General features: G+C 33.8%; 1 protein-coding gene across 13 annotated transcripts in view; it reads right to left on the minus strand.

Moving 5' to 3' along the window:
* Positions 1 to 14,673, minus strand: part of BIRC6 (baculoviral IAP repeat containing 6) — a 209,152-nt gene that overhangs the window by 83,067 nt on the left and 111,412 nt on the right. For all 13 annotated transcript variants that reach the window (XR_011255747.1, XM_069583614.1, XM_069583613.1 and 10 more), the window contains 9 exons: positions 13,667 to 13,794; positions 10,974 to 11,536; positions 9,841 to 10,016; positions 8,773 to 8,869; positions 8,430 to 8,624; positions 7,402 to 7,602; positions 3,444 to 3,723; positions 1,843 to 2,099; positions 1,482 to 1,590 (listed from right to left, as the gene is read on the minus strand). Coding sequence is in view for 12 of the 13 variants with exons in the window: in XM_069583614.1 (XP_069439715.1) it covers positions 1,482 to 1,590; positions 1,843 to 2,099; positions 3,444 to 3,723; positions 7,402 to 7,602; positions 8,430 to 8,624; positions 8,773 to 8,869; positions 9,841 to 10,016; positions 10,974 to 11,536; positions 13,667 to 13,794 (2,006 nt within the window). In the remaining variant the exon portion in view is untranslated. The remainder of the gene's footprint in view (positions 1 to 1,481; positions 1,591 to 1,842; positions 2,100 to 3,443; positions 3,724 to 7,401; positions 7,603 to 8,429; positions 8,625 to 8,772; positions 8,870 to 9,840; positions 10,017 to 10,973; positions 11,537 to 13,666; positions 13,795 to 14,673) is intronic.

Consider the following 14,673-nt stretch of genomic DNA (forward strand, 5'->3'; position numbering starts at 1 on the left):
ATTTCTTCTTATGATTAAAAAAACTTAAAAATAAAAAAACCACAAGACTGCTGCTGCTGCTAAGTCGCTTTAGTCGTGTCTGACTCTGTGTGATCCTATAGACGGCAGCCCACCAGGCTCCCCCGTCCCTGGGATTCTCCAGGCAAGAACACTGGAGTGGGTTGCCATTTCCTTCTCCAATTCATGAAAGTGAAAAGTGAAAGTGAGGTCGCTCAGTCGTCTCCGACTCTTTGCAACCCCATGGACTGCAGCCCTCCAGGCTCCTCCGTCCATGGGATTTTCCAGGCAAGAGTACTGGAGTGGGGTGCCATCGCCTTCTCTGAACCACAAGACTGCAGGAAACCTATTCTAGAAAAATATTTAGCACATATTTTTAACCCTATAATCATTATGATTCAACTCTGACATAAATTACTATTCACTTTGTCAAAACATATTCCAACATATTTTTAAATACATTATAGTTATCATATAGTTTATATAAAGCAAAAGTTTAATGGAAAGGAAATCAGCCTATTCAATATTTAGAAGTTATCTGACAAACTAATTTTACTTTGTTAAATATATTCTTTAAACATTTTAAACCCAGAGTACATGAATGCAATGAGTCTAAAATTAATGAAAGCTATTACATTATCAAGGATTAAGCAACAATTTTTCCGAGATGACTTCACTGCCAGGCACTCTAATTCATACCCTTCAGTCTGAACTACATAAATCTCCCCTTATTAGGGACACTGTTCTGTCTCCCCAGTCCTGAGGGCCCAAGTTGGACTGAATAAACTTTATGTCTCTAGTATTAGCACAATGCCAGATGTATACCAACTACTCAGTGAACAGCTGTAAAATGAGTGAAGAACCCACCAAAAAATTAATAATCTGTTAATAATTCATAAAGTAAGCTGTTTAACAACATACCAAATGATTTCACTTTAAATACAAATTAATAAAAATAAAGAATCTTAATTGAATATAAAATATTCAACATACTTAAAAGGATATTAACTCAGGAAACAGTCTCTAGCATGAAGATAATTCATATTACTTATACAAACAAAAACATGTTTCAAAGATACTTGGAGTCCTTATGAATTTGGAGGTAGAAGACATCAAGGAAGAACTACATTAGCAAAACTTACCTAAAATTACCTATACTGAAAGATCAGTAAACATTTAGGTGAAACAGTCAGTATTATTTACTTGGATGACAGTGTTGCACTTTATGGTAGGAAACAGGAGAAAGAAGGGAAAGAATCTAATGAAAATATGTCAATGGATAATATAATCAGTGAAAACATTACTATTATCAAGATAGTCCAGGTATCCAGTATAGACATAATATTCCTTTATTTCTGTAAGTTTAGTAATACCTAAGCTTAAGTTTTATAAAAAGATCTTTAAGAAAAGCATTATTAATAACATCCACTACGTGAGATTATGTGCACATATGTTCTCATGTGAAAAATGAGATCACCACATACCTGTCTTTTGTTCCAGGATCCTGAGTTGTTCCAAGCTGGTAAAGAATATCTATCGTAGAGTCAGAAGAGAGTCCATTCAATCTTCCAAAGAGTAAAGGGCTATTCAAATCTTGTAAAAAGACAATCAAAAGGAAAAATTTGCTAAATAAGCAAATGAGATGAAAAGATTCGCTCAGTTTAATCTTAAATTATTCATTAAACATAACTTCTATAAAATTCAACGACAACACAAATCAAACTCCAAAAATAATGAAGCCATACTGAATTTAATTTTGGAAACGGAATTAATCACAAACATCATAGTTTAAATATTATTTCTCTGCAGATATGTAAAAATTCAAACATCAAAATTAACTGTCACCTGTAGGATCACTGCCTGATGCTGCACAATTTCTCAGAAGAATGTCTATAAGCTTTAGGCCAATTCGAGTGGACTGAAGTCCTATCTTTACGAGCACAACCTCAATGTTGGGTGAATGCATTCCACAGTACGGAGACATCAGTAAGGCAGCACAAGTCTGTAGCAAATTAGCAGTAGGTGCAGCTGCGCTTGCCATCATTCCTTCCAGATCACTTATGTGAGTAAGGCAATGATGTAATAACCGTAACCATCCAATACTGAAATACAAAACACAAAACAGCCTATATGGGTTAATTTAAGTAGCTTAAATAACTTCATACTTCTGAAGTAAAAGCTTTCAAACAAAACATCTCCAAGATCAGTAAGCTGTGGATAGACTGTCATAGACAGATTGTCTTACTGAATAAAGTCATACACAGAAAGACAAAAATGACATGGTATCACTTATATGTGGATTATTTTTTAAAAAGAGGGGGCATACAAAGGAACTTACTTACAAAACTGAAACAGAGGCATGGACATAGAAAACAAACTTATAGTTACCAGGGATAAACTGAAGACTGGGGTTGACATACACACACTACTATATATGAAATAGATAACTACTGAGAACCTGCTATATAGCACAGGGGACGCTCCTCAATACTCTGTAATGGACTACATGCAACAAATCTTAAAAAAAAAAAAGAGGAGGAGATATGTGGTAAAAAAATATTTGTGCCTTATAAAGCAGAAAAAACAAAGAGCATGTTGTATTTCATAAGTAGGTAGCAACAATCTATGTTAAAAAAAGAATATTATAGAATACTATAACATCAATAAGAGATAAAAACACACAGTAAACACACAGTAAGTTTCCCCTATAACATACAAAATAAAAATACTTAAGTACAAGTCGCATTTAGGAATTATGAACTTTCTATTTAGTCAGGAAATAGTTTTGTATATACATATATGCATAAATATAAGCTGCACAGAATCACAGAATCGCAAAACTGAAAAGACCTAGCAGCTTGAAAATAAAAAAGAAATTCCAATTTTTTTCCTCAGGTAAAATGTACAATAAAACCAATCTAAAAAATTTTCAACCATCCAAATTTATCAGAAGAATGCAAATTAAAGGACACATTCAGGTCCTTCTTTGTTTGGTCAGTTTGTATCAATCTGTATGGTTCAAATCAAAGCCTTTACTGACTGGCCATATTAACCCATACTGACTGGCCAATATTCTTAAGAATTACTATGTAACAGACCAGATGCTTATCTGTGTGGTCAGCTTGTTTGATTCAGATGTACTCTTGGGGATAGGCATTTGGAAATGCTTAAATAAGACTACAGTCCAAAGAAGTGGAACTCACACCCACATAAAGCACATCACAGATCATCTCAAGAATTAAACACACATGAATCTCAATTTTAACCAGCCTCAAAGTTCTGTTTCTATGCATTTATTCTTTTTCACACTTAAAAAATTATGACATTATTTAGAAACCTATAGAACAAAGAATTTTCTAAACTCTAAAAAAAAAACCAAAGAAACCAGAGAATAAATTTCATGAAAAGCACAGAAAAGCTTTTCTTAAGAAAGAGGAACTACATACCTTGTTTTGGATACCTGATCTTCAGATGGAAGAAAGGGATTATTAACTGTTGCTGAAGAAGTGGTACCAAAAGCAGTGAGGCCCAGTAGTTTGATCTGAGAAAGGCCTAGGGTGCTGGCATCTCGTGGACGATGGAGTCTCAGGCAGACAGCCGAAGCTACCTCAGCTTTCACAAGCTGGATTTTTATGTAGGTGAGACCACTTGTGACGACAGGAGTGGACAACGGTAGCATGTTGACTCCGTCTGCACTTACTTCTACAGACACCGAGGAGGGGCAGGCTACAGGAAGAGAGCATTGGACAATTACTAAAAGAAAAGTAAACTCGAGTTCATATTTTAATGGCAACAACAGTAAAATGGCTTCCCTGGTGGCTCAGACGGTAAGGCATCTGTTTACAATGTGGGAGACCCAGGTTCGATCCCTGGGTTGGGAAGATCCCCTGGAGAAGGAAATGGCAATCCACTCCAGGACTATTGCCTGGAAAATCCCATGGACAAGAGGAGCCTGGTAGACAACAGTCCATGGGGTCGCAAAGAGTCAGACACGATTGAGCGACTTCACTTCACAGTAAAATGGCAGCTTTCAGTTATACTCATTATGAATTCATAAGAAGAATACGTATATGCTAAGTCATACTTTGTCGCTAACTTTCATTATAATTGATTTTGGAGCTATTATATGAAATTTATAGTATAATAAAAACTGTACATAAAAAATTCTAACATTAACCTAAAAACAGAGTAACTGAAGACATGCATTCCACATACACTTCATTTTCTTGAAGAAAACAAAAACAGGCAATTACTCTATTATTTCTACTCTCAGAATTATCACCAGCAAAATGGGGCATTTGATTAGTATGCTATGGTTTATAGCTGTATATAATTTAGGAGGAACATGACTTTAAAAGTACCTTTTCACAAGCTCATTATTTCACTACTATCATATTGCTATGATTTCAAACACATTTGAGTTTAGAAATTGTTTTCACCTCTGATCCTTTTTTGCCTTTCAAAATTTAAACATTCAGAATATTTAAAATAAATTCCTGCTGAAATTTAAGGAGGCCAAATGAAGTAATCGAAAAAGCAAGAGCTTTACTGACTACACCAAAGCCTTTCACTGTGTGGATTACAATAAACTGTGGAAAACTCTTAAAGAGCTGGGAATAGCAGACCACCTGACCTGCCTCCTGAGAAATCTGTATGTAGCTCAAGAAGCAACAGTTAGAACTGGACACGGAACAACAGACTGGTTCCACGTCGGAAAAGGAGTACGTCAAGGTTGTATATTGTCACCTGCTTACTTAACTTCTATGAAGAGTACATCATGAGAAATGCCAGGCTGGATGAAGCACAAGCTGGAATCAAGATTACCGGGAGAAATATCAATAATCTCAGATATGTAGATGACACCAACTTATGGCAGAAAGTGAAGAATTAAAGAGCCTCTTGATGAAAGTGAAAGAGGAGAGTGAAAAAGTTGGCCTTAAGATCAATATTCAGAAAACGAAGATATGGTCCCATCACTTCATGGCACATAGATGGGGAAAGCATGGAAACAGTGTCAGACATTATTTTCTTGGGCTCCAAAATCACTGCAGATGGTGACTGGAGCCATGAAATTAAAAGACGCTTACTCCTTGGAAGAAAAGTTATGACCAACCTAGATAGCATATTCAAAAGCAGAGACATTACTTTGCAAGCAAAGGTCCGTCCGAAAAACCAAAGCTATGGTTTTTCCAGTAGTCATGTATGGATGTGAGAGTTGGACTATAAAGAAAGCTGAGCGCCAAAGAATTGATGCTTTTGAACTGTGGTGTTGGAGAAGATTCTTGAGAGTTCCTTGGACTGCAAGGAGATCCAACCAGCCCATCCTAAAGGAAATCAGCCCTGAATATTCATTGGAAGGACTGATGCTGAAGCTGAAACCTCAATACTCTGCCCACCTAACGGGAAAAACTGACTCACTGGAAAAAAACCTCAATGCTGGGAAAGACTGAAGGCGGGAGGAGAAGGGGATGACAGAGGATGAGATGGTTGGATGGCATCACCGACTTTATGGACATGAGTTTGAGTAAACTCCAGGAGTTGGTGATGGACAGGGAAGCCTGGCGTGCTGCAGTCCATGGGGTCACAAAGAGTCAAACACGACTAAGTGAACTGAACTGGACTGAAATGAATAAAATAATTGGGTGCTGCAGTGGTAAAGAATCTGCCTATCAGTGCAGGAGATGTGTTCAATCCCTGGGTGGCAAGATCCCTTACAGTAGGAAATGGCAACCTGTTTCAACATTCTTGCCTGGGTAATTTCAACAGAGGAGCCTGGTAGGCAACAGTCCACAGTGTCCCAGAGTCTGGCACTACTGAGCACACACACACAACGAAGTAATTAACTGGCAGATGCTATGGGAAAATTCTTTCTCACAAACATGGAATGATACTTAATAAATTTATCTATCAACTAAAACAACCTTTCAACCTTGATTTTAATGTCAACTATAAAATCAAGAAGTAACTTTTATTATATGCCAGTTATACCCCTGGTTTGCACAGAGAACTAGGTGAGTCACATTATTTTTAATTTTAATCTAACCTTTCAAGGAAGTATTATCCACATTATATAATCTCTTTGACTCTACCAATACAAACTGATAAAAAGAGATTAAGTAATCCAAACCCTCACACATTTTATGTTCAAGACCATGTTCTGATTCTAAAGGCTATGTTATTTCTACAGGAATACACTATATCTTTAGTTTGTGCTCTGATCTCAAACCAAAAGTATTGAGCACACTTGTGTCAAAAAACATGTAACCTAATGATTTGTCATAATGTACAGAGTCCTCCATTGTAACGTCCTTCCTGTCCAAATTACTGTGTATAAATTCTAGCTACAATTCAAAGCCACTTTCTCCTTCCCACAAAAGCAGCTTCCTCCTCATCTTAGATTATCTTCTAAGTCTTACACTGTTGGAGGTTATAATGACATATTTTGCCATGTAATATATTCATTTTTGACCTGCCAAAACACTGCATTAATCTACTTTTTTTCTGTCATTTTTTTCATTATATCTATTTTAATCTGGTATGTGTGGATTCTACAACTCTGTTAGGGTATAATAATAATCTAATATTGCAAATAAGTATAAAAATGTATTCTTCCATATATGCCAGCAGTCTACAAAATTTCCCATAGATCTTCATTAAATTATTGAGTGACATATGATAGCATTGAGAATCAATCATTGAAGATAAATGATTGTCACAACTTCAACAATTCTGTATAAATCAACCATCACAAATGTAAAATAGTACTTCATATTTCTTCATGAATGCTTGAAAGAGTTCCTTCTTCTTTTAATGTATAAATTATTTTTTTTTCATTCTTTGCAATTATTTCCCTTGCAAAGTTACAACAAAATGTATTAAATGAAAATGCATAGAACAGATGATACTCAAAACATTAAAAATTTAAAGGTTGTAATATTCAAAATATCACACTCTACATATTACAATAAAAAATTCTTTGCAGAAGTAATTATCTTACAATGGAAAGGGAATCTATGTTAACTTCATCTTATAGAGCTAGGATTGAGGACTAGAAAATCTAAGAAAGCCCTCTACAGTTGTACAAACTAATTCATTTTGTCTTAATGCTATATATAGTGCCATAAATTCTGGGAAAGGTGAAAAGCAAAATAATATACACCTAGGATATATTTCCTTAAATTTCATCACACATTGTTTATTTCAGGGAAACAGTCATGCCAATTCATTTAACGGTAAACGATGCGGTGGTAATGTTAAATATTATATTAAACTGTTCAAAATTAGGCAATCTGGAAACTTTATTTAAGTTTATCACTGTTTGCTGAGTATACTTCTCATTTTTTAAATGCTTCTATATGTTATAGTTTGTTTTCATGGTGGATCTTTAAACAAATTATTACTCACTTGCAAGAGATGCCAGATGAGGTTGGATATGTATCTCTTTAAGGAGCACTGCTGCAGGAAGGTGAATGGTAAGGTCGCACCAAGCCTCCTCTGGCAGAAAGATGTAGGACCAAGCAGCAGAGCGAGCTCTTCTATGGGGGGGCGTGGCCTGTAAAAGCACCTCAGCTGGTTGGGCAGTGGGACTGCTAGACGTGATTGTACCTACAGAAGTATTTCAAATAAAATAAAAACTTGCAAAAGAAACCTAATAAAGCATCAAGAACTATTCAAATCACAATAATTACACTAGAAAAATTAGCTAAAAACATGAATATTTAATATCATGAATGCACTTAATATATTTAGCATAATTTGTGACAGTATTCACAAATAATCAGGGCATCCAGTCAACTGGCAAGGTGACAAGTTCACTGTTAACTGCTGCCTAATTTCTACATACTAACATGTCAAATGAAAACTAAACAAGCAACAACAAATCATGCACAGTAATTCTCAAATGATTTAAGTAAAAAGCAATGTTCAATACAGCCTTGAAAATAAAATACACTTGATAATAAAAAATAAACTTGAAAATAAGAATCTTTATTCTAAACTGTCAATGTTTATGAGTTACAAATATGAAAAGAAAAATACAGAAAGATACTATATAGACTGAAAAAATGAATAACTATATAAATTTTAAACTTCATTTTTTAAAAAAGCACTCAAAATAAGAAGGAACAAGCTTTGTAAAACAAACAGTTATACTGAAAACTGACATAAGAATCTATACTACCTAGTTTCACAAATTGTGTCTATTTAAACTCAGAAAAAAAAACAAATTTTCCTACTAAAGAACAAATAAAAACTTCCTTCTAATCAGTAGACAGTTTGGAAAACTAGTGCCTTTAAAATCGATGGTTTATAAGTAAAATGGTGATATTATAACACTATCAACTTATTTTGATAACTACTTTTGCTTCAAAGCAGCCAATTAACTAACTATTATTTAAATTCACACCCATAAGATGAAATAACTGTTTTCTTACCCAGGGGTGCAAAGTTATGGATCCCTTCTGCATTGTCAGGCTCAGAAGCTAGGATTCTTGTTTTCAAAGTGCTGTCAACAGCTTTATTCGGACCAGAGTCAAGAAATTTCATAATAGTGGATACCATACTTCTTGCAGTGTTTACAATAGCCCGTGTACTAGTAACCATATTGTTGCAAATGAGCTGAACACCACCTAAATTTATAAAAAATACTAAATTAAAATTATCTTCACACAGATGATTTGACACCAAGTCAACTTTCACAGAAGACTATCAAAACAAGAACATATTGCACTACTTAACGATTACACTTAAACGGCAGTTTTGGAAATCTGGCCTTACCCATATCGTGGAATGCTTTCAAGGCATCACTAGTATCCAGTACTCTCAGAATGAACCACAGTAATGGTTCAGATAACTGGCAAGTAGCAAGAGAGCCCTAAAGAAAAAAACCATACATGTATGCTGTGATTTTAAAAAGGTGATTATTAATTTACTATGAATTAGGACAATTAAGTTTCACTGAATATAACAGTCTTTTATATTTAATTATTGTAAAATGGTAAACTTAACCTAAATCACTTAATATAAAATGTCTGCCAAAATATTTAAGAAATCTTGCCTGTGTCAGAAGGTCAGTGAACAGTCTCCTCGGAACTCAGCACTTTCTGTGCCTCTCTTTACCTAGTATTATCATTTTCTACCTTAATGTGCGCTCATTTCCTTTTCCACTAGACAGTACTTTCCTTTGAAAATGTAGCCTTCTCAAATATTTATCTCTACATCTTCCAATGGGGAAATATATATACAGATTCAATACATATTTATGAAAATGATAATTATACAATGACATATAAAAGATTCCTTAAGAAATTATATTTTAAAATCTGCTTTTGGAAAAAAAAATAGTAAATAGACTAGAAGGTAAAATAATCACACTGGCTCCTAAAATTTCATTTTTAAAAAGGAAATTTAAAAAGTAATAACATTCTAACCTATTTCTCTTTTAAAATTACTCTAACCCCTTTTAACTGAAAGGAAACTAAATATGCAACTTTAGCTTGAAACAAAACACTCATACTAAATTTTCATATATACTTCTATGTAGAACATATTGGTATTCAACTATACTATTTCTAGGGAAAAGGAAAGAACTTCCTAAGACAGTGGAAATTAAATCTTAAAATTTAAAAACATTTTACTCTTACATCACTATAGTTAACTCTGACAATTTCAAGGAAACTTTTCTCTTCAACTTGTTTTATTAATCTACAGTTCTCATCTGCTGATTCTGTTCATTTTCCAACATATAACTAGAATAGTCTATTTGTCTCTGTCTTACAGATAATTCTCTGCTCCCCTTGCTATTTACTACTTAAATCACTGCAATTGTTGCTGGATTGAACTCACCTGTCTGCCCATATATCCACAGGCCATGTAGGTTAAAATTGGCTGCAGCATCATATGAACTGTAGACGCTTTTTTACTAAGAGTTGTCAGTATGGTAAACAGTCCATCCCCAACTGATATGGCATCTAACCCACCATGAAAGTTTTCATGTTTAGTGAGATGTAATCCACTTGCCCCTAGTTTAAATAAAAAGTTTATAGATTTTTTTAAAAAGCAAATCCTTAAAAACCAATAATAATTAAAATAGAGAGTATTACAAGCAAGCCATTTTTTCCCCCCAAACCACTGAAGGATGCATACAAAACAGCTGTGTGTGGGTCTGCGTGTTGTGTGAATATATACATATATGCACGTCTAGAAATTAAAATACCTAACATAACATTCAGTAGAGAATGATTTTTGGTTATCTTTTTATAGAAGATATGTCTGTTGTTGGTAACAATATAAAAAAGTCATTCTATCACACAACTGAGGAACACATTATACGTATCAAGAAGAAAAGCAGAGAAAAATAACTGATACTATGATGCAACTATACTTTAAAACTTTTAATCAAGAAGACAATAGTTTTTCTTCCCTTACATGAAGGAAGAAATCTAATAAGCAAAATTACATCAGAAATGAATTTTGTCAAATTACTGAAGCTTAATTAGTTTAAAATAACATATTCGCTTTCAAAGTAGAAAAGTAAAGAAACAATATATAAATTTTACATTGATGTGTCATTGTAACTGTTAAAACTTGAACAAAAATTTATACTTTACATTATAAGAAACTGTAATAAAATTTACTCATCCCCTAATACAAAATCTGACGTCTAATTCATATTTAAAATGTTAGAGATATACGACTACAAATTATTGTGCCTAGCTTAAAAAACTGCTTCCTTTTCTTAATTTAATTCCATACAAGTTATTTTGTTAGTATTTTCCAATTTTAAAAAGTTCACACTTAAAAATTTTCAACTGATGTATGCCACTCTACAGAAGTTTTAACTAATAACAGTTAGGCTAAGATGTTTACAGTAAAGTAACACGGTATTGTACAGTAAAAAGAAAATGAATTCATACATTGATAAAGGAAAGAGATACAGTACTAGAAACAGGTTTAAGATTAATATTCTCAATACGTACCGATTATCATCGCCATGGCACTGCTATTACACAGGCCCAGAGCAGACAAAATCTGGCTCATAATCTGCTGGTTGGCTAACACTAAGTCAGCGACAAATGCAGGTGGTCCTTGAATGCTACTAGTGCTTCCATTACCATCTTTGCCTCCTGAAACTTTTTCTTCATCTGAAACACTGTCTGTCGTACTGGCGGTCACAGGCACTCTTGCACTGTATTCCCTATTGCCCGAAAGAGGCAGCTGAACTAAAATGTTAACCAGTTTTAGCAAATCAAACATGAGTTGATCTCTTGTCATTTCACCACAAACTGCTTTTGCATCACCTGGACGAATGAGGTTGGCAAAGAGTCCCCCAAAGCATGCTCGAGCACCCACTGAGCTGTCTGATCCACTTCGAGACATGACTTTGTCTGAGCAAGTGATATAGTGGTGCACTAAAAATGTGACAGACTCTATCACAGCAGAAATAGTACTAACGGAAACAACTTCAAAATTCTGCTCCAAAGCGAATTCTAAAAGCTTTACTTGGGCATCAAGAGGTCCTTGGCCTGTCTGGAAGGCACCCCTGCAGAAAAAGGGAGAGGATTAAAAGTTAACCCATTTTAAATTGTTTTGAAAGAGGTAACCACCAGAATACAAGAAAGCTAGACAATAATTAAACTCCTGGTATTCACTTTGCAGCAGAGTTTCCCACTCTTCCTGTGTCCTTCTTGTTCTTACCTCCATTTTATCATATAAAATAAAAAATAAATTTCCTTCCAAATAGAAACTGAAGAACAAGTAAATCAAAGAGGTGATTTTGAAGCCACAGACTAAAATAATTATATATCACAAGGCACTCCTCATAATGAATGAGCTCTGTACTGTTAGAACCTCAAATGTTGTTAAACATTTCTTACTAATCTTGATTTTCATAAATTAGGATTCAACCAATTCACTCTTACACATCAAACTGAATGCTCTGAAGTGCTGCTTATGCTTAAAATATAGAAAGCTGGAAAGATCATTGTCCCCCCAACTTAACAATTTTTTAAAAAGCCAAATTAACTCTAAAGTCATAACTTTTCTTGAACCCATCAGAGAGCTGAGGTCAAAGCTTTTCTTGAACCCATCAGAGAGCTGAGGGCACAAAAAAGACTGAAATCCATGAAAAGATAGGCATCTCCAGGAAGTGGAATGTAAGCATTGGGTTTCCTGTGGCAGAACTTGGGAAGTCAAGATGCTGGCAACATACATAAGTGTAAGAAGAACTCAGCTAAAATATTTAACAAACTATTACTCCCAGTATGTAAGGGCGGTAACACTGAGCCCTGAGAACTCCCATTCATTCACAGGCACCCTCCCTTCAACATGCCCCACACATACCCTGCCCTGGGCATCCATTCTATCTGGCTGTTCCTGAGTTTTATACTTTATATAAACTGAAAAATGTAAGTAAATGTTTTTCCTGAGTTTTGTGAGTCTTTCTAGCAAAGTACTGAACCAGAAGAGGGATTGTGAGAACTCTTGAACTTGTAATGAAATCATACAGCAAAACTTCGATTTCACGTTTTCCAATTACATGTATGCATAACGTAACATCACATCTTTGGGTTTTGTGAATCTATTCCTTCCCATACTTATGCTTCATCACTGCACAAACACTATGAACAAGTTGAACTACCACATTAGTATTTTAAAATAGCTATAAAGCAGAAGAAAACACCAATGAGGATAAAATTTTCTGCCACTATGAAAACATATCTATATAACTATTATTATGAATAAATTATTAATGTATGCTATTTAAATCAATTATTAATTTTAATACTTTATTTTATTAATTATTTTATGATATTATAAACCATACCTTTTTCTGACTTCCAATATTTTGAAACTAACTGTTAGAGAGTGATGTAATCTCCAAGTTATTTTAAATATTTTCAAATATACATTAAAATATTTTAAAACTTCACTGGCACTTCCACAATGAAATTAAATAATAAAGATAGCAAACAGCATTTTTAACTTCTTCCTGATATCAATGGGAACTTTTAAAATAAACATAATAGAGTCTGGTTTGTTCATAATGTTTTTTTTCCCGTAATTTTAAATAAGATAATACAGTTAATATTTCATTAAAAGTTTTTCTCAAAAAGCAATGTTGGCTTTTATGAAGTATCTCACAGTGTGATGAAATGATTCATTAATATGATATATAGTACATGATATTGAAGTACTCATGCATTTTAAGAACCAACCCATTATGGTCGCAGTTTATTTTTTTAACCTATTGCTTGACTTTGGTAATAAATTTCATTTAGGATTTAGATATAAGATTAATATTTTTCTTTTTTAAGATATCTTTATCAAGTAGGTCTCAAATAAAATTACTAGTAGCTTTAATTCCTTACCTTTATTCTAGAATAATTTAAAGAGCTTCAAGTAAATTTCAGGTAGAAGGTTTATAACTACTAATCTATGAACCCATTATTCCATTAACAATAGAAGCAGCTTAGGATCTGGGAGAGCCACAATGAAAAGAAAACAATCAGGAAACATATCAATAAATCTTTCCCTCTTAATTCTTGGTATCATCCTGCTTGTCTATCCCCAGATAAACTCCCAACAAATGATAAGAGAAAATTTATTTGGAGGATTACCTATTGCTTCTATCAATACATCAGGAATACATGTTAATGACATTGAAATTTACCTTTCTGTTGAAAGTATATGAATTAGCTTGAGCAAAAATTCACTGAATATCTGAGGACATGTTGAAGAAAGATGCACTTGCAATCGGGTAAGAAATTCTTGCATAGCTTGCGTAGCTGTTGGACCAACCTGAAGAAAAATGTAATTCTACTGAAAACTGCTTACTGATTCCATTTACTGAATTATTCATTTAAAAGTATCAAGTGTTAAGAGCCATATGGTTAAAACTTCTCATTTGAAAAACAAAAATATTAACAGTGATAGCATGAAACCAACTAAGCTTTAGGCCTTGATATATTTTAAACTGAAAATTACAGATTCTATGGTCAATATTTTTCCATTATGTCAGACTTATTTAATTCAATATAGAAAAAGACTCACCTAAATTACACAAAAAATATCTCTACAATGCTTTCAAAAGCACAAAAAGCTGTGATTTTCACAATCTTAATTATCCCATTTCAACAGACAGGCTAAGTGATCCACAAAAGGTCATGCTTCTAATGACTACAAGAGCAAATACTAAAATGAATGGAGGGGAAAACTCTCCAAACAAAAACTATAGAGCTAAAAATAAACCTGCAGCAGTCTGCAAAAGAAAAATAAAAAGCTTTTCAAACTTCTATCTCTTCAATGAAAAAAAACTATAGTGAGAGCTACACCAAGTACCATTGGAATGTTATGATCATAAACCCTACAGGAGTTTTGGAAAAACAAAATGCAATGTAGTTCTCAAAACCATTTTAGGCAAACCTCATTTATAAATCTGAGCATAAAAATCTTAACATTCATAACAAAACTACCTATTATAACCCAAAATATCTGTGGAAAGCTTGATCTTGAATAACTTTTATTTTATTTATAAAAAAGGGGGAGGGAGAGGAAACACACTATTTTATATAGTGGTATGCTCCCTGACACGTAGGCTCTACCATGAACAAGCTGTACAATTGTGGGCAATGCAGATAATGCAGGTATGTAAAATAAAGATGCTGGAATCGGTGATTT

Source organism: Ovis canadensis, chromosome 3, assembly GCF_042477335.2.
Source record: "Ovis canadensis isolate MfBH-ARS-UI-01 breed Bighorn chromosome 3, ARS-UI_OviCan_v2, whole genome shotgun sequence".
NCBI classification, from domain to species: Eukaryota; Metazoa; Chordata; class Mammalia; order Artiodactyla; family Bovidae; genus Ovis; species Ovis canadensis.